The following is a 27,081-nucleotide window of genomic DNA, read 5'->3' as shown; positions in this document are numbered from 1 at the left end:
GGCAGGGAGGAAAGGAGAGTCAGAAAGCAAGCTGCCAGGTCCAGGACTCAGACAGTGGTCAGCCATGTGGGATTCCAGTGTCCTTAACCACCACGCCACCTGCCAGACCTTGTTTATTAATTTTTATAGTGATTTTTTTCTTTGAGAGATTTTTGCTTTAGGGCATGTATGCTTGCCAGAGACACAGAGAGAAACAGAGAGAGAGAAAGTGATAAATCATCTCCTCCTCCCCCAAGGGGAATGGCAACACTGAAATTCCCTCTCCCCCATGGTCCTCTTGGGATTTGGGGCATGTATGCACATACGCCCAGTATCAGTTTCAAGCCACTGGATCTTGAACCGTGGTCAGCCATGTGAGAGTCCAGTGCCACAATCACTATGCCACATGGTGGTCCCCATTCTAATAGTTTTTTTTTTTAAAGGTAGATCCCTTAGGATATTCATGTACAAAGTTATTTCATATGCAAATGGAGATACTTTTCCGTTTTCCTTTCCATCTGGATGCTCTTTATTTCATTCCCTTTCTCCTCTCTCCCCAGCTGCCATGGCTAGAACCTCTGGAACAATGTTGTATGAAAGTGGTGAAAGCAGACATTTTGGCCCTGTTTCTGGCCTTAGTGGGAATGTGATTTCAAGAGTAACGTCGGTTGTGGGTTTTGTGCAGATTTGTTTAATTCCTTCTATTCCTCTTTGTCCCGTGTTTTCCTCATGAAAGAGTATTGAATTTTGTCAATGCTTTTTCTATATCCATTGAGATGATCATGTGGTTTCTGTCCTTTATTCTTTTGATATGGGGTATTACATTAATTGAGCTTTGGAAGCCCAATAATCTTGTATTCATAGGATAAATCCCAATTGTTCACAGTGTATAATCCTCTTTATATATTGCGGGATTTGATTTGCTAGTATTTTGTTGAGGCTTGTTTGTCTATTCATGAGAGGTACTGATGTGTGGGTTTAGCTCTTGCGATGCCCTTGGTGTCAGGCAATACTCACCTTACAAACTGAGTTCAAATGGACTCCCTGCGCTTCTATCATCTGGAAGAGTTTGTGAAGAATGGGAATTAATTTTACTGAAACTTAAAATATTTGGTAGAACTCACCATTGAAATCATTGGAACCTGAGCATTTCTCTGTGGGGAATTAACATGGAATTCATTCTCTTCATTTGTCATAGAACTAGTCAGATTTTCTACCCCTCCCCCCACCTCCCTTTTCTCTTCTATTAGCTTTAATTACATTTTCGGCATACAGCCCACGACAAATCTTTGACAGTAAGCTATACATTTACACAGGCAGGCATTGTCAACTTTCTGTAGTCACAGCACTGAGATAGCCCGGGAGGGTAAGTCTTTCTTGTGCCTTTCTGTACTGGATAGAAGTGAAGCATTAGGAAGATTTCTCAGTACTTCGAATTCATTTGTCGTATAGCTCTTGAAATGATTGCATTTATTTTCACTTGGTTTCTGGCAAATAAAAAAATCAACTTTGTTCTTCAACTAAACTGTTAACTGTAGATTGTTTTGTGTGCTTTTAGAGGGATTTCTGCTGTAGGATATGTGTGCTTGCCAGAGAGACAGAGACAGAAAGACATAAAGTGAGAAATCACCACCCAGGGAAATGGCCATGCTGCAACCCCTTCGCCTTCATTCTCCTCTCAGGATTTTGGGCACTCATACACATGTGCTCAGTGTGAATTTTAAGCCACATGGTCCAGGATTTGAGCCATGGTTGGCCAAGTGGGAGTCCAGTGACATAACTGTTATGCAACCTGCTGGTGCCTTAACTGTAGATTTTTAGAGATCACAATAATGACAGAATTGGTATATGTTTCACTGTAATACACCTGCTTAAAGAATAGATGTTAACACTCACAAGGGTTTACACTTATTATGAATCACTTGCCATTGGGAAGACATTTTCGGTTCATCAAGAGCCAGAATCTTTACACAGTACAGAGAGACGCTTTGCCAGATTTTCTGATCACTTATTAAACAGTTGAAACATCCATAAACATTATTTATCTTATAAAACATATCCACAACAAAACAGACACAAAAACTAAATAAATCACAAGGGCCAATTATAGTCTTTGGAAAAGCTAAAAGTTAAAAAAATATTTTTGGTGAGAAGACTTCATTTCTGCTGAGAACTAGTGATTTCAGGGAATAAGAGAAATGAAGATTTTCTACTGATAATTCAGCCTCCAGCCCCCAGTCTTGAGTGGTCGGGTGCCCCTCTATCCTTCTCTCTATCTCTGTCTGCCTCTCTCTGTCTTCTCATCTTTTTGTATTTTTTCCTTTAAAAATTGTTTTAAAGTAAAGTATTCTCTTGGCTTTCAGATCCTCCTTTATCTTGCTAATAATCCCTTTTCCCCTCCCCACTAGGAGAGGCAAGAGGCAGGCCTTCAGAAGAAGACTCCTCCACTGCTGCTGAGAACTAGTGTTTTCATGTGCATGCAAGCATGCCACATAGTTTTTATTTTTTGCTTTTTTTTAAAAAATATTTTTGGTTGTTTTTCCTTTTTTTTCTTTTCTCACTCTTCTCTCTCTCTCGCTCTCTCTCTTTTTCTACTCTGTATCTCTTTTTTTGACATTCAAAATTATTTTTTGTTTTAAGTTCTTTGATACATTTGATCATATTATTTAGCCTGTAAAGTGAATATTCCAACACGTGCACATTTCTCCCTAGTCAAGTTGATGATACTATAAAGTTATATCTTCAACAGATAATACCCCATTTCTTTGTCCTGTTAATGCTACGCCTCTCTATTTTTCTCCTCAGTGTCCTTCCTCACACTCTATTCCTTTTGCCTATTTCTTTCCTGGTACCTTTTACAAACTACAATTGCACTACTTGTATATTTACTTACTCTGTTGTTCCCTCTGTGCCCCGAACACCTATCCTAAATTCTGAGGCACGACAGGGAAGAAAAAACTGAAGATTGAATAAGCAGAGCCCACAGACACCATGCTAGAGACCTAGGAAACACATATCAGAGTCAAAATGAAGGCAGAAATATCTCTGTTTTGTGATACACTTACAAAAATGCGCTTTCAGTTAAGATCACAGAAGATGTTTCCTGATTATACTGAGCCAGGGAGTGATATGCAAAGATAATAAACACTCCTAATTTGAAACAGATGGAAAATATTTCTGTTTTCTTATTCTTTTTCATTTACCTCATCACTTTGCTGCTTAATCTCCATTCACTGAGTGTCTAGACGGATCTAAGGGAACCATAGACAAACATCCAAATACTATTAGGGTTAACGTATTCCTCAGTGCCCACTGAGTCTGCTGCACAAGGGGGTAAAAATGGAATGGCAAAGAGATTGCAGATCACCTCCTCCTGCACGCTCCTGAATGCTCAGATTGAACTTAAAGAATTAGGAAGAAACGCGCCATCCATCAGATGACTAGAAATCACTGTAGGGTCACAAGAAATATGGGAAAGCAAGAAAATACTTCTCCTCTAAGGGAAAAGAATAACTCCTCTTCATTCACAGACAGTTCAATGGAAATAATGGAAATGTCTGATAAAGAATTTAGAATATTCATAGTGACAAAGTTAACAGAGATGCAAGAGAAGAGAGATGATGAACTCCAGAAGAGGCAGGAGAATAGAGCCGAGGAGTTCCAGGAGGTGAGGAAGTTCTTGTATGATCTGAAAGAGGAAATAAACACCATAAAAAAGAATCAAACAGAACTGTTAGAGATGACAGCTGTAATACAGGAAATCAAAACCTCCCTTTAAAGTATTAAAAACAGACTAGATCATACAATCTGAATCTCAGATATAGGAAACAGAATTGTTGGCCTAAAAATATCTACCAAAAATACTGAGAAAAATAGTAAAAAAAAAAAAAAAAAAGCTGGAAGAAAACTTCCCAAACCTAGAGAGGTATTCAGAGATCCAGACCCAAGAAATACAAAGGATCACAAAACAGGGTCAAGCCAAGAAGATCTTCTCCAAGACACATCATAGCCAGAATGACCAAAACCACAGACAAAGATGAGATACTCAGACTGGCAAGAGAGAAACATGGAGTTACCTACAAAGGATATCCCATCAGGCTAACAGCAGATCTCTCATCAGAAACAATGTGAGTAAGGAAAGAATGGGAAAATACATTCAAAGTGTTGAGTGTAAAACAATTTCAACCAAAATACTATACTCAGTAAGATTATCATTCACATGGGAAGAGAAGACAAGAGCATTCTCAGATAAACAAAACTGGAAAGAATTTACTGACGCCAGACCAGTTCTCCAAGAAGTTCTGAAAGGAATGTTACATGAGAAAAACTAGTCAGATACATAGGAATAAGAGTTAAAAAAAATCTAAGAAAAGGGCCAGCTTAATGGTAGGGACAAGTCCAGAGTTGAGTATTATCTTCCAGAAGTTAAATGGAAAACTTGAACCACAACAGAAGTTGGATTAAGTACTTGAGACTGAACTGATGAAATAGAATTTTATGACTTTTGATTAAGACAATATTGATCTTTCTCTATGTTTTGTAGTCCAGAGATAAGGATTTTTTTCTTCTCTTGAATTGTTGACAGAGCTAGGTAACTACTATTTGAACAGACTCCTAACCTGCTTCCTGGCTTTAAGTCTTAAGCAAAGTTCTCTTAATATTTTTTGATTTTTATTTATTAAAGCTAAAACTGCCTTTCTTGAAATTAAAAAAAACTTATTAAGAATACCTATTTAATGACCACAGTAAGCTATATAGCTTCAGCTAGGTACTATTTTATAGTACATTCATTCTACTCACCGTTTCATGCCTAAACTCAAACATTTGTTCACAGATATTGGTGTATCAGCTGAACTTGCTATTGAAGGTAGTTAGATCAACTAAGATATTTTGTTAACCAATAAAATGTGGGTGCCTCTTTCTCACCCTTGTCCATGGAAGACATTCCTAATCAATTGCAGTATTTTGCCTCTTCCTAAGAGCCAGATTAGGGCTTCAAAACCCAGATTATTGGGGCTAGCAGATGGCACAGAGGTTAAGACAGTTGGATCCCACATGGCCGACTGCACCAAGTTCAAGTCCTGGATCTGGCACTTTGAAAAACAAGTGCATATGCATGTGTGCCTAAAGTCACAAGAGACTGGAGGAGGGCTATGGCATGGCATTCTCACTCGCCCCTCTCCATACCTCCATCTCCTGCAAACCACATGCACCCTAAAGTAACAAGAAAAAAAAAAAAGGAAGAAGGAAAATTATTTGTGATGATAGCATGTATGACTAAGCCACTGTACAGTGTATTCTGAATGGGAAACTGTATCTTGTATGCTGTGATGATGTTCAGTGAATGAATGCAAAATAAATAATTAATATGTATTACAAATAGTAGATAAAAGCACATATAAAAATATATTTTTGGCAAGCTTTTCTTCTTAAGTGTATTTTAAAACCTGAAAGTACTACCTGCTGAAAGGCAGCAAAACAGCATGTGTGTCTCGGTTCCCAGTGAAACACACAGCAATATGCTGCAATGCGAAATCTGCACCCCAGGAGCCGGCAAGTGGTGGCTGGATCCCACATGACTGACCACGGTTCAAATTCTAGACCGGTGGCTTGAAAAATACGCTGGGGGCATGTGAATGTGTGCCCAGGATCCTGAGAGGAGAATGGATTGCAGCGTGGCTGTCTCCCCTGGGGGGGGGGTGATTTATCACTTTCCCCCTCTCTGTCTCTCTGGCAAGCCCTATGGAAAACCTCAAGTGCCTGATGGAAAACTGCTCCCTCCCCCAAAAGAAAAAATCTGCAACCTTTCCTAACAGGCAATTAAAAGAGCAACATGGTCATTTTTGCCATAGTGAGATGTTTCTCACTCTCCCGTCTCTCATATGTGATCTCGGTTCCAAGGCCGAATGTTTCTGGTCGTGATTCTCACGTAGTAACACTGCACATGTTCTTCTAGTGCCCAGTTTTCCCATCTGTTCTATTGCAAATAACAGAAAATGCCTGAGTCTGCGTAACTTACAGAGATAGACGTTACCAGGTCGTGACCTGGAGTTCCAAGGTCCAGGGGCTGCACCTGGGCAGGGCCTTCTGCTGTCACAGCATGGCGGAGGGCAGGAGAGCAGGCATCTACGTCCACGCATCTCAGCTCCGGTGGTGGTATAATGGTTAAGGTGTTGGACTCTCACGTGGCCAACCACAGTTTGAGTTCTGGACCTGGTGGCTTGGACCACACTAGGTGCATGTGCATGCATGCCCAAAATTCAGAGAGGAGTGTGGAAGAGAAGGGACTGTGGCATTGCCAGCTCCCCGGGGGGTGATTTCTTGCTTTCTTTCTCTCTGGTGAATGCACACACCCTAGAGCAAAAATCTCTCAAAAAAACCCACAAACAAACAAAGAAACAACAGTTAATCAGAAGACTCCACACTAACAACCTTAATCCAATTTCCCAAAGGCTTTGCCTTTCAATACCGTAATTTCAGTTCTCACCTTCTTAATCTTTTTTTTTCTTTAAATTTATTTATTTTTTACATTAATTCAGTTTACATCATGTCACCTTCTTAATCTTACCACAACCAAATTCAGATGAAATTCTCAAACATGAAGTGCAACTTAAAGTTGGTTGACTGGATTAACACTGAATCGCACAGTCAGCCATGTAAGATTCAGCCACCCTAACCACCGCCCACCCCCCCCCCCCCCCCGGCCTTTACCTACTCTTTAAGTCACAACAATAAACTGATATTAACCCTGTTTATGAATGAATTAAATTATCCTTCCTTCTAAGAAGTTTATACTTCTGGTTAGAAGACCTATTCTGATTAATGAAGAGCAAATTTATCCCGTTTTCCTCCAACTCCTCCCCACTCAAATAACCATATATAGGTACTTAATGCTGAAAGGATGTACCACCCCTCTATTAAACGTTTAACCAGGACTCCAGGAGAGGTTTCCTTCTTCTCATATAAGAATAACATTGAGGGGCCAGCAGATGGCATAATGGTTATGTTGCTAGACTCCCGACTGCTGCTGTAGTTGATCGCAGATCGAGGCCCAGACCCAGCGGCTTAAAACTCACGCCAGGTGCATGTGTGTTTGGTGCCCAAGATCCCGAGAGGAGAATGGAGAAGGGATTGTGGCATGACCATACCCCCTGGGGAGTGATTTCTCACTTTCTGTCTCTGTCTCTCTCTGGCAAGCACACGCGCCCTATAGCAAAAATCTCTCTGCCCAAAACATTGGGGAAAAAAACGAAACAGAAAGGAACGCCATTGAATGCATTGCTAAGCTCGAAGCAGATGCTAAGCGGTTTGGTGTTTTTTCTTTCTGGATTGGGGGATGTCCGTGTTTCCTCATTAGTCTGTCCTGTTGTGGATCAAGTTGTTGGGGGGCTGAGAACCTCACGGGGTGTTTTTGGTCTCGGCGTGCCGCTCTGTCGGCCTCTCCCGGCGCTTCTGTTGTCCTCATTCCCTTCAGCCTTTTTGTTGAATTGCTCCTCGGTGAAATCCTCCCACTAGAGTCGATGCTGGCTCTTACCAGCTGTTGAACGGTTATTATGAATCTTCGTTCCTGTCCCCTCGTCGGCGCCTGCAGACTGAGTCACGAGCTGCTTGCCATCTCTGGAGAATTTGGCTTACGTCGTCCTGCGTTGTTTTTCTCCGTTTGGGAAGAGTATGTTCATTTATTTCATGGATCATATTCTTCAACTTGTCAAGAACTCCCATTTCTCAAAGACCACATTCTTCTAAAAAAAAAAAAAAGCCACATTCTTCTTCAAATTCTTTTACAAAGTAACAACTTTCACCTTGAGTAACTGGTGTCTGTGACCGCAAAGCCCTGAGTGGGATTCTCCAAGAGCCCTGGTGACGAGGCGCTGAGCCTGCCTCGCCCAGCCAGGCCCTCCTCTTGCAGCTGCTGTTTGGGCAGCCTTGTTTCCCGCAGGGGTAGCCGGCCTTCTGCACAATTCTTCCTGGGCCTTCTTCAAACCGTGTGGCTGGCCACGTGGGATCCAGTGCCTTACCCAGCACGCCACTGGCTGGCTGGTGCTCCTCTTAAGGAAAATACGACTAGAAATAATACATTCTAAAGCACAGTTAAACAGTTTCTTCAGCAAGGCTGAAGGTTAAAAGGAAAAAGTTTCAAAAGAAATATTCTCCTGGCTCGTCTTTACAAGAAGTGATTGTTGGGACTGGCAGGTGGCGTGGTGGTTAACGCACTGGACTCCCAAGTGGCCAACCGTGGTTCAATCCCAGACCTGGTGGCTCGCCCTCCCTTTCCCTTTCTCTCTCTCTCTCTCTGTCTTTCTCCAGTCAAATTAAAAATTAAAAAAAAAAAAAGAAATAAATAATTCTTTGGAAAAAAAAAGTTATTGCCTCCTGAGCTACTGTCTCTTTTCTTTTAGATTCCCCCCCTTAGTGCTAAAAAGATTTGCTATTTTATTTTCATTACCTTGAAATTCATAATCCTTCATCCGTTAGTAATTTCAAAAGCTTTGAAACGTTTGGATAGTTTCAAAAACTAGAAAAGAATTGGCGAGGGTAAGGGGTTGGTGTGTGAAACAGAGCTTCGGTTGTTGTAAAGGCACTTTTCCGGCTCCCATAATGCTTTTGTCTTAAGGTTAAGATGAAGGGTTTAGGGTTTACCTTCTTACTGTCAGATGGTGTTCTCAAACCGTAAGTGCAGCATAAAAGTTTGTTCACCTAATTAACACTCCTGGGCACCAGGGTCCCCCAGGCCCGCTCTAGGCCACAGCCACACCTCCCACTGGATTCCCGGGTAGGAAGACTGGGCAAGGAGAGTACAGTCAGCCAGCTGTGGCCCCAGATGTGGCAGGGGCCAGGGCCTCCTCTGGAGCTAGCTCAATGTGGGAGAGCCACAGTGACGGGGGTAGCCGGGCAGCCTACCAGCTGGGGCCGCTAAGAGGATGGTTATGAAGAAAAAGAAGGGCAGGGCTGAGCCTCCTCGCAGCTGGGAAAGGGCTAGCTCCCTCTTTAAAGACAGGCCACCAAGCGACTCTTCTTTTTAGAAAAAGAATACAAAGTGCAGGCTTCCTCTCTGCCCTCCCCACCCCCCCCACGTTTCAGTCCTTGTCCACACCGACAGCTGTGTCTTTAGGCGGCCAGGGCCGCAGCTGCTCCTCTAAGTAGCTGAGGGCTGCAGAATGCCAGAAGTCTCCTTTTCTTCCTCCCTCTCTCCCTTCCTTCCTCCCTACCTCCCTCTCTCCCTTCCTTCCTTCCTTGTATTAAAGTTTGCTGTAGTGTGTGTGCACTCATTGGAGAGAGACAGAGAGAGAGAGAAAGTGAAAAGTCACCCCCAAGGGAGGATGACCACCCTGCAATCCTTTCTCTGTTCTCCTCTTGGGATTTTGGGCATGCATGCACACATGCCTGGCATAATGTTCACGTTGCTGCATCCGAGACTCAAAAAGTGAGGTCAGCCATGCGGGATCCACCAGCCTTACCCTCCACACCGCCTGCTGGCCCCAGGAGAGTCTTTAAGCTACTCCTGTGACTGCCACCACTGCTGCCGGGATCATGGGATGGGATCATGGGATGGGCATGTAGGCTGGACCCAAATCCCCCCAGGTGGTTAAGGCAGGACTGGTGGCTCACTGCAAGCCCATACCTGTGTGCCTGCAGCCTGTGTCACCAGAAGTCCTCACTCTCTGTTTAAGCTAGGGTGCTTGTGCTCACTGGAGAGAGACAGAGAGAGACACAGAGAGAGGGAAAGTGAGAAATCAACCCATCGACCCCTCTCTCCCAGGAGAGGATGGCCACTCCTTTTCCTCAGGATTCTGGGCACACACGCACACACACCTGGCATAATTTTTAGGCTGCTGTGTTTAGGACTCGAACTACAGACTCAGCCATGTAGGATCCAGTGCCTTAGCTATCCAAACACTTGCTAGCCCTGTGCTGCTTTTCTTGCTAATAAGATAACGTATTTTTATTTTCAGGTGGTTGTCCTTTGCAGCAAATTTGTTGCCTGCCCGTCAGATTCAAAAGTGAACCACCAGGGGGCCTCAGACCGCCCAGAGGCTTGGCAAGAAAAAACACAAACTTGGGCCAGAGAAGTGGGCCTGGGGTGTGTGTGTGTGTGTGGGGGGGGGGGGCGAGGACCAGGGAAGGGAGCGAAATAAAGCACATGAGGGCCAGAGGACTTTGCAGACGTGCACTGCGTGAAGGCAGGCATGTTGCCATTCTGTTTTTGGCTTCTTGTGCCGCTCAGGCCTCCCCATGCCAGCTCTATCCTGAATGTGGACCCAGAGGTGCAAACAGCGGGGTAGCGGAGCTCTCGGTCAGGCTGAGACCGCCGGCGTTGGCGAGCAGAGGCGCGGTGCCACCTAGCGTCCAGCTGCGGGGTCGCGGTGGCTCCGGAAAAACCCTCTGCTTTGTAAGGAAGAGTGTCCTCAGCACCTAGAAAGTCTGGTCCCTTCTAGGAAAGGCAGAAACCAAGCCCCATTCTGAGATGAAAACATTTCTGATTTTCTTCCATGCTTTGTTTTCCAGATTTAAGGATTTTTGTCGTGTCTTGAGCTGCCAATAGGTTCATCCTAACCTGTTTCCTGGCTTTAAGTTTTAAGCAAAGCTCTCTTAGCATTTTTAAAAGTCTGATTTATTAAAGCTAAAACTGCTTTTCTCGAAATTAAATATGTTAAAAATACCTATTTGATGACCTCAGTAAGCTATATGGTATTGGCTAGGTGCTACTTTACAGTACGTTCATTCTACTCGGGACTTCATGCCTAAAGTCAGACGTGTTCACAGATATGTATCAGCTGAACTTGCTTTTGAAAGTGGTTAGATTAATTAACATTTTGTGGATCAATAAAATGTGGGGAGTAGGGGAGGAATGGAAAGCAACTGTAGACACCAGAGACAGTGTGGGATGGGAGGAGGGTGGGAAATGGCAGAGGGTGAGACATAGGGGGGAAATATATATATGTATGTATGTGAGACAAGACATGGGAAACTGTACATGATAACACGCATGATTAGGCCACTATGTGTTGTGTTCTGGATGGGAAATCACACTTTGTATGCTGCGATGATGCTCAGGGAATGAATGTAAAATAAATGAGTTAAACAAAGTCTGGTACGGAAGGCAGATGAGACGCCAGGTAAAATGAGGATAGGGACATCCTGAGCACCTTTCAGTGTAAACGTTGGACAGACACTGGGCTAGCAGGTGGCCGAGGGGGCCGGCTCTCACACGGCCAGCTGTGCTGTTCAAGTCCCTGTCCTCCTGGCCTGGAAAACATGGGGTGGTGCCAACAGATGGAGTAGTGGTTATGTCTCTGGACTCCCACACGTCACAGGGTCAAGTCCCGGACCTGGTGACTTGGAACTCACACATGCGTGTGTGTGTGTTCCCATGATCCCAGGAGAAGAATGGAGAAGGGACTGCGGTGTGGCCAACCCCTCTTGGGGTGATTTCTCACTTCCTCTCTCTCTGGCAAGCTCATGTGCTCTATGACAAAAACCTCTAAAATAAAGAGAAAGAAAACACGCAGGGTGCTGTGCTTGCATGCCTAAATCCCGAGAGGAGAACGGAGGAGAAGGGGTGCGATTGGCCATCCCAGGCTGGGCAGGGTGAGGCAGTGGAGGGTGTGGGGCGGGACTTTCTCTCTCCCTGGTGATTTAAAAACAGTGCTTCTTGGATCACCCCTTGGCCCAGCAGTTAGGGAAAGCCACCTTGGTCTGACTGGAAGGTTGTGTGATTTCTGGTACTTTCTCCCTTCCCGGTGGGGTGTGATACAGGGAAAGGAGCTTCGCGGTCTGGCTTGGGACATGCAGCACCTGCAGTTCGCAGCTACTTCATCCGGGCGTGTGGGCATGGCCAGGCAGACCCGGAAACTCCTCTCTAATCAGAGCCAGCTGGGAGTTCTCATGGCAGAGACCCTGTTTGGGGGGTGACTATTCCCCCCCCCATGGACGAGATGAATAAATAAACTTGAAAGGAAAATCCTTAATTGTGCCAGTGAACCAGAGATAACAGAGAACCCTGGTGAATTTCAGCCTCTGACTGTGGGTGGGGACTGAGGGTCTGCTGAGTGACTGGTGGCTCTCCAGTGTGGTGGTGGCTGTCCCTGGTAAGCCACAGGTTGATGACCTGATGCTTAGAAGGGAGGAGGTAAAACACAGTTTGTGACAACACGGCTGAACCTGAAGACGGCATGGTAGGTGGGGGAACAGGTGCAGAGGGACCGGGCCCACGTGCTCCAATCAGACGTGGGCTCTGAAAGCTGATCTCAGAGAGCAGAGGGTGGCGTGGGGTTGGGGGAGGGAAACGGGAAGACGTTGACCAAAAGACACATAGTTACAGGTAGGTCAAGTTGGAATAAATTTCATCAAGGTGACAGAGTTAAAGATGACAAATGGCAGTTCTTGACAAATGTAAAGATGTGGCTCTTATGTGCTCGTAGCCCGGGTGTTACGGGACTGCGTCCCAGCCCCACCTACCCCTCCGGCCCTCCCGTTTCCCAGCCTAGTCTGCCATTCCTCCTCTTCCCCCAGTCTCCTTCAAAGCAACTGTGTGGGGCCCTTGGGTGGCATATTGGTTAAGGCACTGACTCTCACATGGTTGTCTGTGGTTCGAGTCCCGAACCTGGTGGCTTGAAACTCACTCCGGGTGTGTGTGCCTGTGTACCCAAAATCCCGAGAGGAGAATGGAGAAGATGGATTGTGGCATGGTCATCCCCCCTGTGGGTTGGTTTCTTGCTTTCTGTCTCTCTGGTGAGTACACATACCCTATAGCAAAAAACAAAAACCAACTAAAACAAACAGAAAAACCTCTCTTAGAAAAAATAAGAACGCATTCGTTAACTAGTGGGGTTTGCCTATCCACAATGTGCACGCATTTCAAAACATCTTGTGGTTCACAGCAAGGGTGTTACCTGTCAATAAAAAGCCAGCAGCTCAGCATCTCTGTCCTCTGACTTCCTGCCCCCTCTTATCCCCTGTGATTATGTGGAGTCCATCCGGATAATTCTGGATCATTCTCCATGCCCGGGTCCTTTCCTTGGGCTAGGTGATAGGGCAGAGGTAGTGAGGTGGACCCACGTGGGAAAGGTCCCGGGTTCGTGTGCTGGAACCTCCCAGCGTGCTGGGAGCCTGTGCGTGTGCTGCGCTCCGGGCCAGCGGGGATGGGAGTTGTCACGGGGAAGACCCTGTGGGGTGACTACCGCCCTCCGTCTCTCACGGAAGAGATGAGCAAGTACACTTGGAAAGAAAAGTCCTTGACCCACTGGGCCTGCGAAGCTCCTTCCTTCCAGCACGGGAGGTAACATGGCCCAGGCTGCTGGGCCTAGGGCGTGGGTGCCTTTGAGGGAGGCGTTATTCTGTCTGTCCCGTCCATCCTGGCCGGCCCTAGAGTTTCACCTTGGGGGCCATCCCTGTGGTCTGGTGGATGAGGGAGCTGGATCCCACTATCGCTGACTGGTTCGAATCCTGACCCCAGCAGCTTGTAAACCATGACGGGCCTGACAGGGCGGAGAAATGGGGAAGTACGACCAAGCCCAGCAGGTGTGCTTCCCCCTCCCTCTCCCCCTTGCCCTGACGTGTGCACATGCCGTCTGGCAACTAAGAAAACTCTCATTTTTCTTTTTTTCATTTCTTCTCACCTTTCTCCTATCTTCTTCCTTTCTTCTCTCGCTTTTAACATTTAGATTTTAGTGTTTGCAGGTGGTACGTTCTCCTGGTTCAGACGGGAAAGTAACACAGCACTGAAGTGGGAGGCGACACCCGGGGCCTGCGGTCCAGTCCACACTTCCCCTGTGGCCCAGACCCCTGGTGGAGGGAGGAGACTCTGTCCTCTGTCCATCCAGGCCACCTGACTTCTTCCTAGCCCCACCTACCTAGCCATCTGGCCCTCCCATCTCCCAGCCCACTCCACCATCCTCCACCACCCACACCCCAGTCTCTCGTCACCCCAAACGAAAAGGCAAAAACCACACCCAGCAGTGGTACTGAAAGTTCCCGTCTGCTCTCATTCACGTGGGGGTCATGGATAGCCCCTCTCCTTGCTCACCCCACAGTGAGCATTCTGCCCATTTCTTACTCTGGACCCATCTTCTTCCTTACTACAGCCCAGAGGCGTCCCGTTTGGTGCAGAAGGTTCCTCACAGGTCTCTTGTGCCAGTCACCTAGAACCGTGAGAGGTCGGCCTCATTTATTCAAGATGGGCAGACGGGCGGACAGCCGGCTGTCTCGGGACGAGCGTCCTTACAGAGCTGCTGCAGGAGCCGCCTACCCGTGCGCTTCCCCTGTGTGAGGGCCACCTTGGGGTAAACCCCAGGGGTTAGAGCCGCGTGCCGAAGAGACAGGCAGTGGAAGTCTGCTGGGTTTTCATTGCATCTTCCTCCACCGACAAGGCAGAGCCCAACAGCCTCCCCGGAGGAAGCCTCGACTGCAGCCGTGCAGACCGGCATGTGGAGCGCTCCAGGGGCTTCTGCTAGCAACAGAGGCCTGCTGTGGGCAGCAGGAGACGGTGGGACACGAGCATGCCTCGAGCTTGCGCAGCTGGACGTGTGTATCCTACACACGTGGCCTGTGTGTGGCCTGCACCCGCTCTGTGCCTCCGAGAAGCTGCTCACAGAGCTGGGGCCTGGGGTTTATTATCCATCCCAGGTGTCTAGGCAGGAGCAGGGAGCAGGGGCCCCTCACACGGGCCCATAGGTCCCCTCGTAGCTAAACGGGGGAGGAACTGAGCAGTTCCTGTCCTCAGGGATCCAGCGCTGGACAGAGTTGGGGCCACTCTCCTGAGGCCACACGATGACAGTGTCTCTGGATGCCAGGGATGGGTCCTCTGGGAAGAAGTTGAAGGGCCGGAGCAGGAAGCCCACAGAGTTTCCAGGGGTGGCCGTGTTGGGGATGTCCTCGGAGTGGGGGATGTGCAGGAAGCCCACCGTCACCCAGGCCACCAGGTCCTGCGGGAGAGGCATGGGCAGGGAGGTGCTGAGGACTGGCCTGGGAGGTCACTCGGACCTTTGGGCACTTTCAATCATGCTTAGAAACTTCCCGAAATCCTCTCTCAAGCCCCATTTCAGAGACGGGCAGGTCTGTCGTGATGTGTGAACTCGCTTTCCACAGAGCGAGCCCCTGCCCTGGGACCGGGACAGATCGAGGAGAGGGTGGTTGGGACTCAGGGTGAGGAGGTTGGTGGGCTGGCCCAAGCCAGGCAGGGTTGGGGACAGGACCAGTACCTGGTTCTCAATGTTCTCGTTGTTGTGCAGGAACTTCTTGAAGACCACGGGCGGGTCCCAGGGGTCATTCTGGTTGTAGATGCTGCTGCTGCACAGCTCAGACTCCCGGTACCGGGTCACTGCCAGGGGGTACCTGTGGGCACAGGAGAAGCCGGGGCTCGGGGCTCTGGGCTGGCCTCCCACTGCTCCCAGGGAACACCTGCAGGGCCAGCGATGGGGAAAGGTACTCCCCTCCCCAAATGAGAGACCATTTGCTGGGAGCCAGCAAGACTGACCACTGTCAATCATCTCTGGGCTCATCTCTGTTCTGCACTTCCCACCCCAAACACACACCCAAATACAGACCACACAGACACAGACTCTCCTAGATGGGAACAACACAGAGACACACACCACCTCCGAGGGGAGCCCTGCCCTGGCCTCCCTGGCCTCCTCACCTCGCCCAGGTAATCCCCTGCTCTTCCTGCCAGCCCGGGGGCAGCACTTGGTCAGCCATGGAGTGGATCTGCAGGCGGTAGCTGCGCTTGTGGCCCCAGGGGTTCTCCTTGGGGCTGGTGAAGAGCAGGTATTTGGGCAGAGGCCGTCTGAAGCGGAAGGCTGCCTGGCGCTCCCGGAAGTACTGCGTCCGGAGGAGAGTGGGCTGCACCACGTGGTGTCCGGGACTCCAGGGGTTGGTGATGTTCTCCAGCTTCATGCTCAGTGTCTGGAAGCTATTCCTGGTGCCTGTGGGTGTGCAGGGAGAAGGAGAGTCAGGCTCCAGGGCAAAACCTCCTTAGCTCAGGGATGTCGACCTTAGCCACAGCGGACAACCCGATGTCAGGAATAGGAGCCGTAGGGTTTGCACTGCGTTAGCTGCAGGAGGAGGAAGGGGTTAAAACAGAAGACTAGAGGATCTGGAAGCCAGCATGCGGTTGGCGATCCTGTTACCGCCCTGGGCAGTCCCTCTCAGGAGTTGTGCCGTCTGCTTGTGGTGGCTGGGTTCTAGAGCATGGGCCCGTCTCTCTCTAGGCGTCTCTCTCTCTGGTGCCTTCTGCAGCTGGTGGCCCATTCTGTTAAGGGGTCTGATGTTAGTCTAGCCTGTCATTACACCCATGTCATCCTTTTCGGGTGACCTCGTCCTCCAGGAGGCACTCTGAGTATTTCCAGATGCCACTGCACTCCCTCTCGAAGTGCTAGGCAGTGCCATTTCCTGTCCTGGGCTATGCTCCTTCCTCATCCCATGTACATCTTTCTGCCCAACCCCTACAGGGCTCAACACAGCCCTGGGGCAAGGACAGGGTCCACCCGTCACAGCCAGGGTGACTCTGGGTTCTATTCTCTTGCACCACTTGTCAGGGGCTCACAGCTTCTCATTTCGAGTTGGGCACATGGTCCTCGGTTTATGCCCCAAGGGGTCTTAGCGCCGTCGTCCCGGGAGTACATTATGAGTCTGATGCAGACGGTGGGCCGGGAGGCCTCATCTGTTCTGGGTCCTACCTGCCACGTCCAGGTCAACACGGTAATGCACCAGGTGAGTGTGCATGTTGCCCAGCAGGTGGGTGTGCAGGCGGGTGCCGTAGCGCAGCCCCTCTGGGGTGTAGAAGGTGGCGTGCACGTAGCCCGTGGCGTGCATCTTGGCCTCCATCACCCCATTGGGGTGGAAGATGAAGTCCCAGAGGTAATCGTAATTGTAGACAGTTGACGTTGTCCGCAGGACCAGCACCTGGCCCTGCAGCCCCGCGTAGAAATTGAAGCCTCCGCTGAAGTTGGAATCAAAGTGCCGCCGGAGGGGCACCCCCGTGGGCATCTCGAAGAGGCAGAGGGCACGGGGGTAGCGGACAGGCCCGTCTGCGTCGTAGTAGTGGAGGGCGTCCAGGAAGGTGGCTGTCTCCGGGCAGTCGACGCCAGGGGCTAACTCGTGAGTCACGCTGCCCAGGCCCCAGCCCACGTCCACGTACTTGGTCTGCATGCCGGCGGGGGTGTGTCCTCCGTACAGTGCCACGGCCTCCTGCACGCTGACCTCGTAGGCAATGCGCTCGCTGCCAAAGCGCACGTTCAGGATCTGCAGCCCGGACGAGGAGCGCAGCCGGAAGGTGAAACTCCAGCCCCCGTAGGTCACAGCGTTGCCATCCAGCCTGAAGCGGGGGCCGTGGGGCTGGACCAGCCGGGGGCTGCTCGCACTGACGGGGCTGGGGAAGTCTCCCCGGGGCCTGTAGGAGGAGAAGAGGGGCGCCTCCTCTGCGTGCTCGTCCCCTTTGCCCTTGGGCGGTTGGCCCCGCAGCACCTCCACGTCCACCTCTCCATCAGCATATTTCCGGGCCAGTTCTTCCGGGCTCCTGTAGAACTTCCCGTTGTACCAGACCTGCTCCACTGCCCAGCGCCGGGAGTCTGTGCTCCCGTGGTCCACGAGGAGCTCCAGCCCAGTGGGGTGCAAGAAGAAGCCTTCCACGAAGCGCTGTAAGATAATCCAGCTGCGGCGCTGCCCGGAAGCCAGACCACGGGGCGCCACGTCGGTGAAGGTCAGGCATTTGCCCTGGCAGTCTTGGAATGAGAAACCCGTGGTGTCCAGGAAAAACTGATGCAGGGGCTTGGTGGCCTCCTGCAGGGTGCGGTAGAGCAGGGAGTACTCTGCGGCAGAGACAGGCCTGGATGCCCAGGAGGGCTGGCGCCCCTGCTGGGGGGACAGCACACGCATGTAGTGAGGCTGTGGCAGGGGGCCCACCACAAACTCTGTGACATTAGGATGCTCCTGGGCTCCGAAGAAGATGACCACTCGGGCCTCCCGAGCAGGTTGCCTTTCACCCTCATCCAGAAATTTCAGCACGTGCTGCTTCTTGGGCAGCAGCATCTCAATGAGGAACACGGAGTTCTTAGCCATCGTCAAGGTCTTGGAAGGCTGCAGCCCCAGCTCCTTCCTGGACCAGAGGAAGCTGTGCACAGTCTTCAGCTCTTGGGCACTCAGGTCTGCAAACACTCCGGCCTTTCCGGGTAGGGTCCATGGGGGGCGCTCTGCTGCAGCCACCTGCAGCACCAGGATGACAACCACGGTCCAGCTGAGGGCCAGGGTCTCTCGCCCCATCACTCTGGAATGTGGGAGAAGACAGGACTTTAGCTATTGTACGGGAGAAAATGGATTTCCATCAAGCCCAGCCTGGAGATGCAAAGGCCCTCAACTTCATGGTTGCCCTGGACTGAGCTTCCTCCCCGCTTCTCCCAGACTAAAAGTGTTCATCAGGTAGGCTGGCCCGGTGCACAGCTGCCCACCTCCCTATCTGCTTCCACCGAGCCCGACTCTGCTCTCTTTGCCCCACTGTAAACCTCCGCGCCCTGTGGACTTTCTACCCAGACACTTCCTTGTTTTTGTGCGTTAGCTCAGCACGGTGGAGCATCGGGTTCTCATCTGTCTACCTGGAGATTTCTCAGCCAGGGGCACTGTGAGTCACGGCTGCCCAGAGCAGTGCCCTAAGTGCTTACTGTGTGCTGGGCGGGGTGATGACTGTATGGACAGCAAAGCTGCATTCTTTTTTGTATGTCTCTATATACATACACACATATACACACACACATATATGTATATGTATACATTTTATTGGTTTATTTCTTCCATGAGAGAGCCTGAGAGACCAGTACATCCATCGTCAGGGGCTTCACGCCATGCTCCATGCCTGGTCTCAGTCAGCCCAGATCATGGCATGCACCCATCCAGCCTGCATGGGGAGGCCCCCGGGTGTGAACCCAGGACCTTCCCATGTGGGTCCAGTTGTGTTAACACTGTGCCACTGCCTGGCCCAACAGAATGCTTTTTACATAGACAGATTTTGAAATTCAGTGTCGAAGTTCGAAGTGTGGGCTCTGGAGTAAGTCCTAGTAAGTCCACTTCTAGGACTGCTGTGTGACCTTAGGCCTGTTGCTTTAACCCTCTGGGCCCAGCAGTGCACTGGCTGCTGGTCATAGTGTCTCTTAGTTTCTCCAGACCCTAAATCATCTTGGTGCTGCTGGGCCTCTGCCGGAAGGCTGCTTTCGTCTCTGCTCAGAGAAGAGGAGCTGCCTTCGCTGCCTCTCACCGGCTTCCTAATGGCCTGGGGTTGGCTGGAGAGCCTCGCTCGGGATTCCTGCTTGTGCCTAACTACAGCTCCCTCTTGCAGTCAGGGCCCGAGGCCCATCTGTGTGGCCGACGGTGTGGGTGCAGGAAGGCATGTGGGCTGAAGGACTCAGAGGGACTCCTGCTTTCATAGTCAATTGCCTTTTGCCCCCCAAATCAGAGGCCCTGGAGATCAGTCTAGAGAAGACTCTCTCCTGTGCAGAGACACAGAAAGGATTCTTCCTTCCCTGGGACTCAGAGCTCTGCCTGCCAGCTCCCTGCCCAGAGCCCTGCTTGCAGGAAGGACATGGGTATGCGGTGGGGGATTGCAGGGTGCATGTCACCTGGAAGCTCAGCGGCACTATTGACATTAGGTGTCACTGAGGTCAGGCACGCTTCACTTGGGCACGTCTGGAGTGAACAGGCTTTGCTTGGCTGGATGGGAGCCCGGCCACCCTGGGCTCTCTTATCTTTTGTTTTTGTTCTTTTTTTAAAAAATGTATTTCATGTCACAGACCTACTTCCCAAATGTTGGAGATACAGCCCATTCGTTAGTCAGAGCCCCGTTTTCCTCGTGGAGTCTTCCCTCCAGAGAAGCTCAGCCTCATGCTGTCCCTTCCCACCGATGATGCTAATTTCAGCCTCCTTCTGAGGCTGGCTGAAACCCTACACTGCCAGGCCTTTCTGGTTATCCCCACTTGCTGTCCCCTTAGCACTTTGGCATTTAAGTCGCATATTATTGATCAGCAGATCAATAAGTGGTGTTTGTGAGCCCGCTCCATCACCTGGCAAGGTGGCGGCCCCCAGGAGCAGTGGCTCTTCTTCCCTGGCTTTCCGACCCTGGCAGTCACAGACTGGTCTGAGCAATCCCCTGTGCTGCCCGGCCCCGCCCCCCTGTGATCTCCGGCCCCTGTGCTTTTGTCCTGCAGCCCACGGTCAGGGCCCATTGCTGGGCCACCCCAGAGCTGCACTCCCTGCCTTCTGTGCACACGCCTGTGCACACGGCTCCCCACTCCACGTCCCGTAGCAGAGTGGTGCCAAGTGGTGTGCTGGCTGCAACCCATGAGCCCACAGCCCACAGCCAGAGCCCATGGTCCCCGTCAGGGCCACCGACGTTGCACACTGGTTGGGAAAAGCGCATCACGGCATGTCGCCTCCATCAGACCTCAAGTAGTCTCACTGCCCTCCTTTCCCCCGGCAGCCTCCCATCCTTCCCTGTGACTCCAGCTTTGCCGGTGGAATCATGCAGGACAAAGTCTGTTCAGATCCGCTTTCCTCACCTAGTGATACACACCTACGATTCCTCTGTCTTTCCCGGCTGGGGCTCTTTTTTTTTTTGGAGAGGTTTTCACTATAGGGCGCGTGCACTCTCGTCAGACAGACAGAGAGAGACAGAGAGACAGAAAGCGAGAAATCACCCCTGCAGGGGGGATGGTCACGCCGCAATCCCTTCTCCTCCATTCTCCTCTTGGGATCTTGGGCACGCACACACACGCGCCCGGCGTGAGTTTTAAGCCACTGCGGTGAACTGCGGTTGACTACGTGGGAGTCCAGCAACATAGCCATTACGCTAACTGCTGGTTCCCTGGGGCTCTTTTTTAAGCCATGTTTTATCTCCATATTTCTATCTGCTTTGCCGAGAAGGGAGCTGTGGAAGGGGCCTTACCTCTCCTGGTGGTACTGCCCTCTGTTCCAGTGTCCAGGTGGGCACGATGGAGGTAGGTGAGGGCCGTGACACTGCAAAGGAAGAGGAGCCTCCGTGGCCTCCTCCTTCACCCACCTCCTCCCCGTCCCTCCTTTCTCATCCTGGCCTGTTGGTGCCTGCGACCCAGAGCACCCTGGAGCCCTCTGCACCTGACTCTGGGCTCTGGCCCCGGCTCCCTGGCCTCCTTCCTCTCGTCAGTCCTGCCCCTCACTCCTGCTCTTCCTCCCTGGCTTCTCTCCCCTTCCCAGTTAATCGTCCTCAGTGCATCTCAGATACCCCACCAGAACGTACCTGTGCTGCGCTCCCATTCCGTGCTGCCAGCCTTTGTCCCTGAGCTGATCCTTGACTCCTTAAGTCCATGGACCCTGCCCTGCAGGGAGGGGCAGAGAGTGCTACGGCCGGCAGACCAACATGGGGACCTGCGGCTCAGGGGATTCCTCTGGGGGCAGAGGCAGTGGCGTGAGGTGGAGTGGGGGCTCTGGCTCCACCTGTGTCCTGGTTCCTGTCTCCTTTATCTGTCCTGTTACAGTGCCATCTTCCACAGGAATTGTGCTAGACTTCCCTGTTCAGAGCTGAGTAATGCCATAATCTATGAATGCAGGTGGTGCTTTCAGAGGCCAGAGATAAGGACAAAGGGAAACTTACCTGCTGGAACTCTTACCTAAAACGAATGCATGGGCCAAGTGGGGCCTTCGGATACAGCGCCACAGAGGGGCCTACTCATCTGCAGAACAGGGAGCAGACCAGAAGTGTTTGGGAGAGGGAAACCACTGGGTTGAAAGTCTAGAAGTCTTATTAGCTATCTCTGGGAACCTGGTAGGATTCAGAGGGGAGAGAGGACTTGGAGGGGGAAAGTTGGTCAGGATGAGGGACAGGAAACCTGTACAGGGAGGGGACAGTACTGAAGTGGCTTGCTCAGGGTAGGAAGGGCAAGCGTGGGTGATGGAGGGAACTCCTGATGAGAGGAGAAAAAGCCGAGTTAGGAAAAGTGCATGGCTTGGAAGAAAAAAGTGGAATGTATCTCCTTGCTCACCAAGACTGACTGCTTGGGGATTGCTTGCTATGTTGTGGTGATATGAGCTTTTTGTTTTTTTTCTATCCTATCTGCTACTTGAACTGAAAGTCATTTCAGTTTTTATTGGCAGCTAGGTGGAGAAAAAAAGAAAGCAATTACTCAACTTGATACTTGCTTGAAATTTGAGAAGGTCTTTGGTGTCTTTAAGGAAAGTGGTTAGCCTTAAACAGTAAAACAATGACAGGTACAATGATGGTGGAAGTGTCTTACCCTTAATGTTCTGGAGAATTGGAGTAGTGTGTTCTCAGTTGTGAGCTTCACTGATGGAGAACCAGCAAGAGGAGAAAAGAGTGTCCTAGGGACAGCCTAACTTGGAGAAGTACAGTCTGCTCCCATTCCACACAGGACATCATGACAAAGTTAATGAAGTTAGGTCAGATTGGGAGAAGATACTTGTAAAGATTAGAAGGGAAAGGGACCATATGCAAAAGAATGAATGTGACTCTTACCTCAGACACAAAAACAAACTCAAAACAGATCAAAGACCTAAATGTAAGAACTAAAAGTATCAAACTCTGAAAAGAAAACAAGAAGTAAATCTTCTTGACCTTGTGTTTGGAAAAGGCTTCTCAGATGTGACCCCAAAGCATAATAACCAAAGAAAAAATAGATAAATTGGACATCATTGGCATTAAGATTTTGTGCTTCTAAGGACACCAACAAGAAAGTGAAAAGATAACCCACAGAATGGGAAAAAAGTATTCGCAGATCATATATCTGGTAATAAAATTTTATCTCCCACACATAAGGAACAGAGTTCACATCTGGTTTAGGAACAATGTGTAGCACCCACTGCCCCAATTATGACAACCAGAAATGTTGTCAGACATGATCAGATATTTCCTGGGAGGCAAAATTGCTCTCCCATTGATGAGCACTAGTCTAAAGCTTCATGACTTGTCCCTGAATGGGACAATGGCCCCCAGGCTCCCTAATCTCCTTTTGAACCCCTCTAACCTATCCTTTAGGATTTTGCTACAACAGGAACCTGACCACATTCCTCCCCACTTGAGTAGGTTCCAGTTGCCTAAAAGCGTTCCAGTTGGATAAAGCGTAAGTGACTTAATTCAACCTACAACCTCTTCCAGCCCAGGCCCACTCTTCCCTTTGTCCTTCTCTCGTGTTCCTGCATTTCACATCAGACTGGGCTCCCTGGAGCCACTTGGTCTTTGTTGCCTTGTTTCCTTTCTGAAAAGCGTGTGCTCGCTCTCTCTCCTTACACTGTAAACTCTGTCTTCAGAGGCTCAGCAGTGAAGCCCCCTCTTCCAACCCCCGCCATGGCTGCCTTGTCCCCATTGCTTCCTTCTTATTATGCTTGTCTTTGTAAATGTCTGCTCACAAGTCTATCTGTTCTACTGCTTCCTTCACATCAGGGATTGCATCTTTGATCTCTGTGCATCTGAATAAATTAAGATGCAACCCTTGATGTGGAGGAAGCAGTAGAAGAGATAGACTTGTGAGCAGACATTTATTATCTTTTTATTTATTTAGTGAGAGAGGGAGAAAGAGAGAAGCACTCTTGGTAGGGTCTCCTGTTGTGATTCCTCTCAGCCTTCCCAGTCAGCCAGGATGAATGAGCAAATCATATGAATAAGAAATATGGAAGAGATATTAAATTACCTGTAAGAAAACTACCATTTGGCATTCTAAGAAAAAAACCAACTAAATGGTATGGTTTCAAGCAGGTTACTATGAAGGTAGCCACTTGGATGGGGTATAGTGTGACCTCAAAGGATGCCATTGGCTGGAGGGAAGAGCCTATACAATTCGCAGTTCCCTTCAGGCAAGGCTGGCATAATTTGAATCAGTGCTGGCTTGGCCAAGCAGCCACGCATCTCTCAGGGCCTCGCACCTGGTTTAACACTCCACAGCTGCTGTCTTAAAGTTGTTAACTTCTGTACAGGGGTCCTGCATTTTCATTTTATACTGGATGCTGCAGTTTATGAGTCTAGTCTGGCTCAGGTTTAAGTCAGGGAGGGGCAGGGCAGGGTGAGAGTGGAAGGCAGTAAGGTTAGCCCTTTGCAGGGCATGGAGTTAAATGAACAGGGTTGATAAGATTAAGGGGTGAGGCTGAATTGCAGAATCCGAGGCCAGATCTCAGCCCTATAAGGAAGAGTGGCTCCAGGCAGATTGGTGGCAGCAGCAAAAATATAACAGGTAACTGAGGCCAAAGTCTCAGAAACTTGGTGCTGGGCTTAACCCTTGCCAGCTCCAATTCCTTTCTCTTATAATTTGGTCCTTTAGCTCTATTCCTCATCCACAACTTCCCATTCACTGGAATAATCAGTGCTGGCCCAGGATTAATTTATCTAAAATGAAATGTCCCTTTGCCAAGATACAACAATTGGGTCTGGAGAAAGATTGAGGACTGAAGGAGCCATGCTTAAGGGGCTGGTGGACTTAGGTGTTCTATGGGCGCACCAGAGGCAGGGCTGGGCAGGAAGCCCTCCAGCTAGTTGAAAAGCCACTCTACAATCTGTAGCCAGGATCAAGAAAATGTAGGAGAGCTTGAGGGGCCGCTTACCCTGAGGTTGCATCCCAGGAGTTCTTTCTCCAGTGCAGGGACTTCTTATTAAAAGTTGTGGGGGAACCAGCAGTTAGCGTAATGGCTATGTTGCTGGACTCCCACGTAGTCAACTGCGGTTCGTGTCCCGGTTGCTTAAAACTCACGCCGGGCACGTGTGCGTGCGTGCCCAAGATCCCGAGAGGAGAATGGAGGAGAAGGGATTGCGCGTGACCATTCCCCCTGGGGGGTGATTTCTCGCTTTCTGTCTCTATGTCTCTGTCTGTCTGGCGAGTGCACGCGCCCTATAGCGAAAACCATGCTTAAGGGGCTGGTGGACTTAGGTGTTCTATGGGCGCACCAGAGGCAGGGCTGGGCAGGAAGCCCTCCAGCTAGTTGAAAAGCCACTCTACAATCTGTAGCCAGGATCAAGAAAATGTAGGAGAGCTTGAGGGGCCGCTTACCCTGAGGTTGCATCCCAGGAGTTCTTTCTCCAGTGCAGGGACTTCTTATTAAAAGTTGTGGGGGAACCAGCAGTTAGCGTAATGGCTATGTTGCTGGACTCCCACGTAGTCAACTGCGGTTCGTGTCCCGGTTGCTTAAAACTCACGCCGGGCACGTGTGCGTGCGTGCCCAAGATCCCGAGAGGAGAATGGAGGAGAAGGGATTGCGCGTGACCATTCCCCCTGGGGGGTGATTTCTCGCTTTCTGTCTCTATGTCTCTGTCTGTCTGGCGAGTGCACGCGCCCTATAGCGAAAACCTCTCAAAAAAAAAATGTGGGATTCTGTAAATTGCAAGGAATATAAAAATGATCTTAGTATGCATTATCCAGTAATAGAATAGAGGGGTGGATGAGGCCCAGACAAGTAGTTCAGATCAATAACCAATCCCTAGATCAGAATCTTAGGGCTGAGAGGGGCCAGGCTTGCAGAATGTCATGAGATGAATCTTCGCATGTGGTACCAGGTTCCATCCTGTTCCCCGTTTGGTTTATTTTCCACTAGCAGAGTTTGAACAAGTTTCAGCCTGGGTAAACTGTGCTAAGGGGAAGCAAGATGAGATTTATTCCCGTGTCTGCATTAAAGGGAGGCAAACCTTATAGGTAGGAGGGCTAAGGGAGGTGACCCTAGGAGTTGCACGGAGGCCACTGGTCAGCTCTTGTCACCAATTAATACAAATCCCTGTCACATTCATATGGGACACTCTGGGTCTTGCTAGGGACTGACTACCAATACCAAACCTACCATTCTCTGACGGCCTTGGTACAACTGTGCCAGGATTCATGCACATGATCATGTTTGATCCTAGGGACATCCGTGCCTGGCAGGCAAGGCCTCTGAGGTTACACAGCTAGTAATTGGAAGAACCAGGATTTGAGCATGGTTATCTCCGGCTCCTAATTCTGAAGGGGCCATTACTTGAAGGAGATCTCTTCCCTGTGTAAGGTAGTGTCATGACCTATAAGGGACATTTCTTTCAAAGACCTATAGGGACAAGTTAGGGCCTTTCTCTACAAATGAGTCATGCCCTAGGTCCTTGATTTCCTCTCCTCTCCTCATTGCTATGGACAGCTTTTCCAAATCTATTTCTAGAAAGGGGCTTTCCAGTCTGTGCCAGGATGGGTATTTTAGAAAAAGCCCCACTGCACCAATAGTTGTACTGTACTTAGATACATGGCTGTATGGTATTTGTATGTACTTAAAACATCTTCAAGCAAATATTAGACCTCAAGTGTATCTTTTGCCATTTCAATGTCATCTTAACTTATTCTAGAAGACCAGGATCAAGTCTGAAAAAGCAAGTTTTTGTAAGGATTAGAAACTTCACACTCAAATATTTGCATAATCTCTGATTTTAAACTATCCTTCCCATATAAACACAAATTCATACACTGAAGGCCTCTTCTTAAATCTCGGGCCCTTGTCCCTGCCTGGTGACTCCAATGCATGATGGGCTTCATGAATCATCGAGCCCCAAAAGTTTATCTTGGTGAAGGGGAAAGGTGCTGCTGCTGGTTGTGTTTATGGCGCTTACACGGGAGTGTGATGGTGACGCCCACGGCTCACCCAGGCTGATGATCACGATGCAGACCCTGCTCTGAGTGCCTCTTGTGCACTAGTTCATCCCACTCTCCCAATATCCTCTGAGAAAGGTGTTCTTTTAGCCTTATTTTCCAGATGAGGAAAACTGTGCCTGAAACATCTAAGTCTTCCTTGGGTTCTGGGCCAGCCTTATCCCATGTCTCTGGAAGAAGAACCCGGTCAGTGCAAGTGGGAGGACTAAGTCCTTGTTTCAGCCTGTTACTAAGTGGCTTTCAGCGTCCCAGGAAGCGAGGCCAAGGATGGTTCAGTCTACCCAAGGGCAGGGGGCCTTTGGCTTATTGGAACGAGGAAGATGTTTGACTGTACTCTTGTGGATAGGGACGTTGGGCAGTGGAACTGCTGGTGCTGAAGTCCACCCCACTCTGGATGTGAGTCTCCAGTAAAGAAGCCCCTCAGGGTTGATGGCACACTGGAAGGAGCACCCATTGGTTTAGGACCCCTAGAAAGCTCTTCTCT

At 49.6% G+C, this 27,081-nt stretch overlaps 1 protein-coding gene across 1 annotated transcript; it reads right to left on the bottom strand.

Moving 5' to 3' along the window:
- Positions 1-13,957: 13,957 nt before the first annotated feature.
- AOC1 (amine oxidase copper containing 1) lies at positions 13,958-18,359 on the bottom strand. Its single transcript, XM_027772521.1, has 4 exons — positions 16,656-18,359; positions 15,617-15,902; positions 15,180-15,312; positions 13,958-14,903 (listed from the first exon to the last, which is right to left on the bottom strand). The coding sequence occupies exons 1-4, from the start codon at positions 18,235-18,237 to the stop codon at positions 14,637-14,639; spliced, it is 2,268 nt and encodes a 755-aa protein (XP_027628322.1). The 5' UTR covers positions 18,238-18,359; the 3' UTR covers positions 13,958-14,636.
- Between the last annotated feature and the right edge of the window lie 8,722 nt (positions 18,360-27,081).

This window comes from Tupaia chinensis, unplaced genomic scaffold (assembly GCF_000334495.1).
Source record: "Tupaia chinensis unplaced genomic scaffold, TupChi_1.0 Scaffold000280_1, whole genome shotgun sequence".
NCBI lineage: Eukaryota > Metazoa > Chordata > Mammalia > Scandentia > Tupaiidae > Tupaia > Tupaia belangeri.
The sequence above is the reverse complement of the archived record's forward strand: the minus strand, read 5'-3'. Positions and strand labels throughout refer to the sequence as shown.

Coding starts and splice junctions, on each gene's coding strand:
- AOC1 (XM_027772521.1), bottom strand. CDS start 18,237: ATGGGGCGAGAGACCCTGGCCCTCAGCTGGACCGTGGTTGTCATCCTG. Junction 15,903..16,655: donor TGTTGACCTGGACGTGGCAG/GTAGGACCCAGA, acceptor GCACACCCACAG/GCACCAGGAATAGCTTCCAG. Junction 15,313..15,616: donor CAGGGGATTACCTGGGCGAG/GTGAGGAGGCCA, acceptor CTGTGCCCACAG/GTACCCCCTGGCAGTGACCC.